This window comes from Danaus plexippus, assembly GCF_018135715.1.
Source record: "Danaus plexippus chromosome 16 unlocalized genomic scaffold, MEX_DaPlex mxdp_23, whole genome shotgun sequence".
NCBI classification, from domain to species: Eukaryota; Metazoa; Arthropoda; class Insecta; order Lepidoptera; family Nymphalidae; genus Danaus; species Danaus plexippus.
The window spans coordinates 311,534-312,548 of NW_026869851.1; the positions used below are offsets into that span (position 1 = coordinate 311,534).

General features: G+C 38.0%; 1 protein-coding gene across 1 annotated transcript; it reads right to left on the minus strand.

Annotated features, from left to right (window-relative positions):
• LOC116771985 (neuropeptide-like protein 32) lies at positions 1-1,015 on the minus strand. Its single transcript, XM_032663998.2, has 2 exons — positions 898-1,015; positions 1-669 (listed from the first exon to the last, which is right to left on the minus strand). The coding sequence occupies exons 1-2, from the start codon at positions 904-906 to the stop codon at positions 298-300; spliced, it is 381 nt and encodes a 126-aa protein (XP_032519889.2). The 5' UTR covers positions 907-1,015; the 3' UTR covers positions 1-297.

Consider the following 1,015-nt stretch of genomic DNA (forward strand, 5'->3'; position numbering starts at 1 on the left):
GTTATTGTGTATGCTATAAGAACATTTATTTGATTAATTAATTATTTATTTGGTACAAAACTTGCTCTACAAATTATCATTTCATTATAATCATTTATATAGTTCGAAAAATTTTTCAACAAATTTTATAAAAGAAAATGTTACGGCTCAACGACATTGAAAGTAACTTAATAAATTAAATCTATTGAACATATTTTTAAAGTATGAATAGAAATAAACTAAACCTCAAATATTTGGTTATTCAATTTATTGAATTTAGGTGACATATAAGAGGATCATAACATTTATTAGATAATATCAACGTCCATGGCTGGAACCCAATCCGCCTCCCCAGCCTCCTCCGCCGCCGCCCCCCCAACCGCCACCGCCTCCGCCGCCTCCGCCGCCACCCCAACCACCTCCGCCGCCGCCGCCCCAACCACCGCCGCCTCCCCAGCCACCTCCACGTCCTCCACCTCCTCCCCAACCTCGACCACCTCCTCGACCACCTCCTCGACCTCCCCAGTGATGTGCTGTCTCAGCACCTTCCAATGTTTCATCTTTGGAAACATCAGCTACAGCTATCAACGGAGCATGTTCTTTTTCGATCTCAACGGCTATTTCACTTGGGTAAGGTAATGCTGAACCGAACGCAGCAAGCAGGCACGTTAACAGTGCTATGCACGTCAACTGAAAATTAAGATTTATTTTTAATAACATGTTCATAGATTGTGTAAATAGATTGATTAACTTTATATTATTAGATTTATAGCAGAAATCATAGTTCGTAATAATATATTGAGATAAACTATGTCAAACACTAAAATTAAAAATATCTATATGTATAGGACAATATGAAACAGACTTAACTCGTACATTTTAACGAATAAAATAAAAGATAAATGTTTGATAACTCACCGTCTTCATGATGGCCAGATCTGCTGAATTATGTTCGTTATGCCAGCAGCTTGAGCTATTTATACAAGTTCAAAAACTCTGAGTAACCACAGACCGGTAAATAATAGCTTCATCGTAA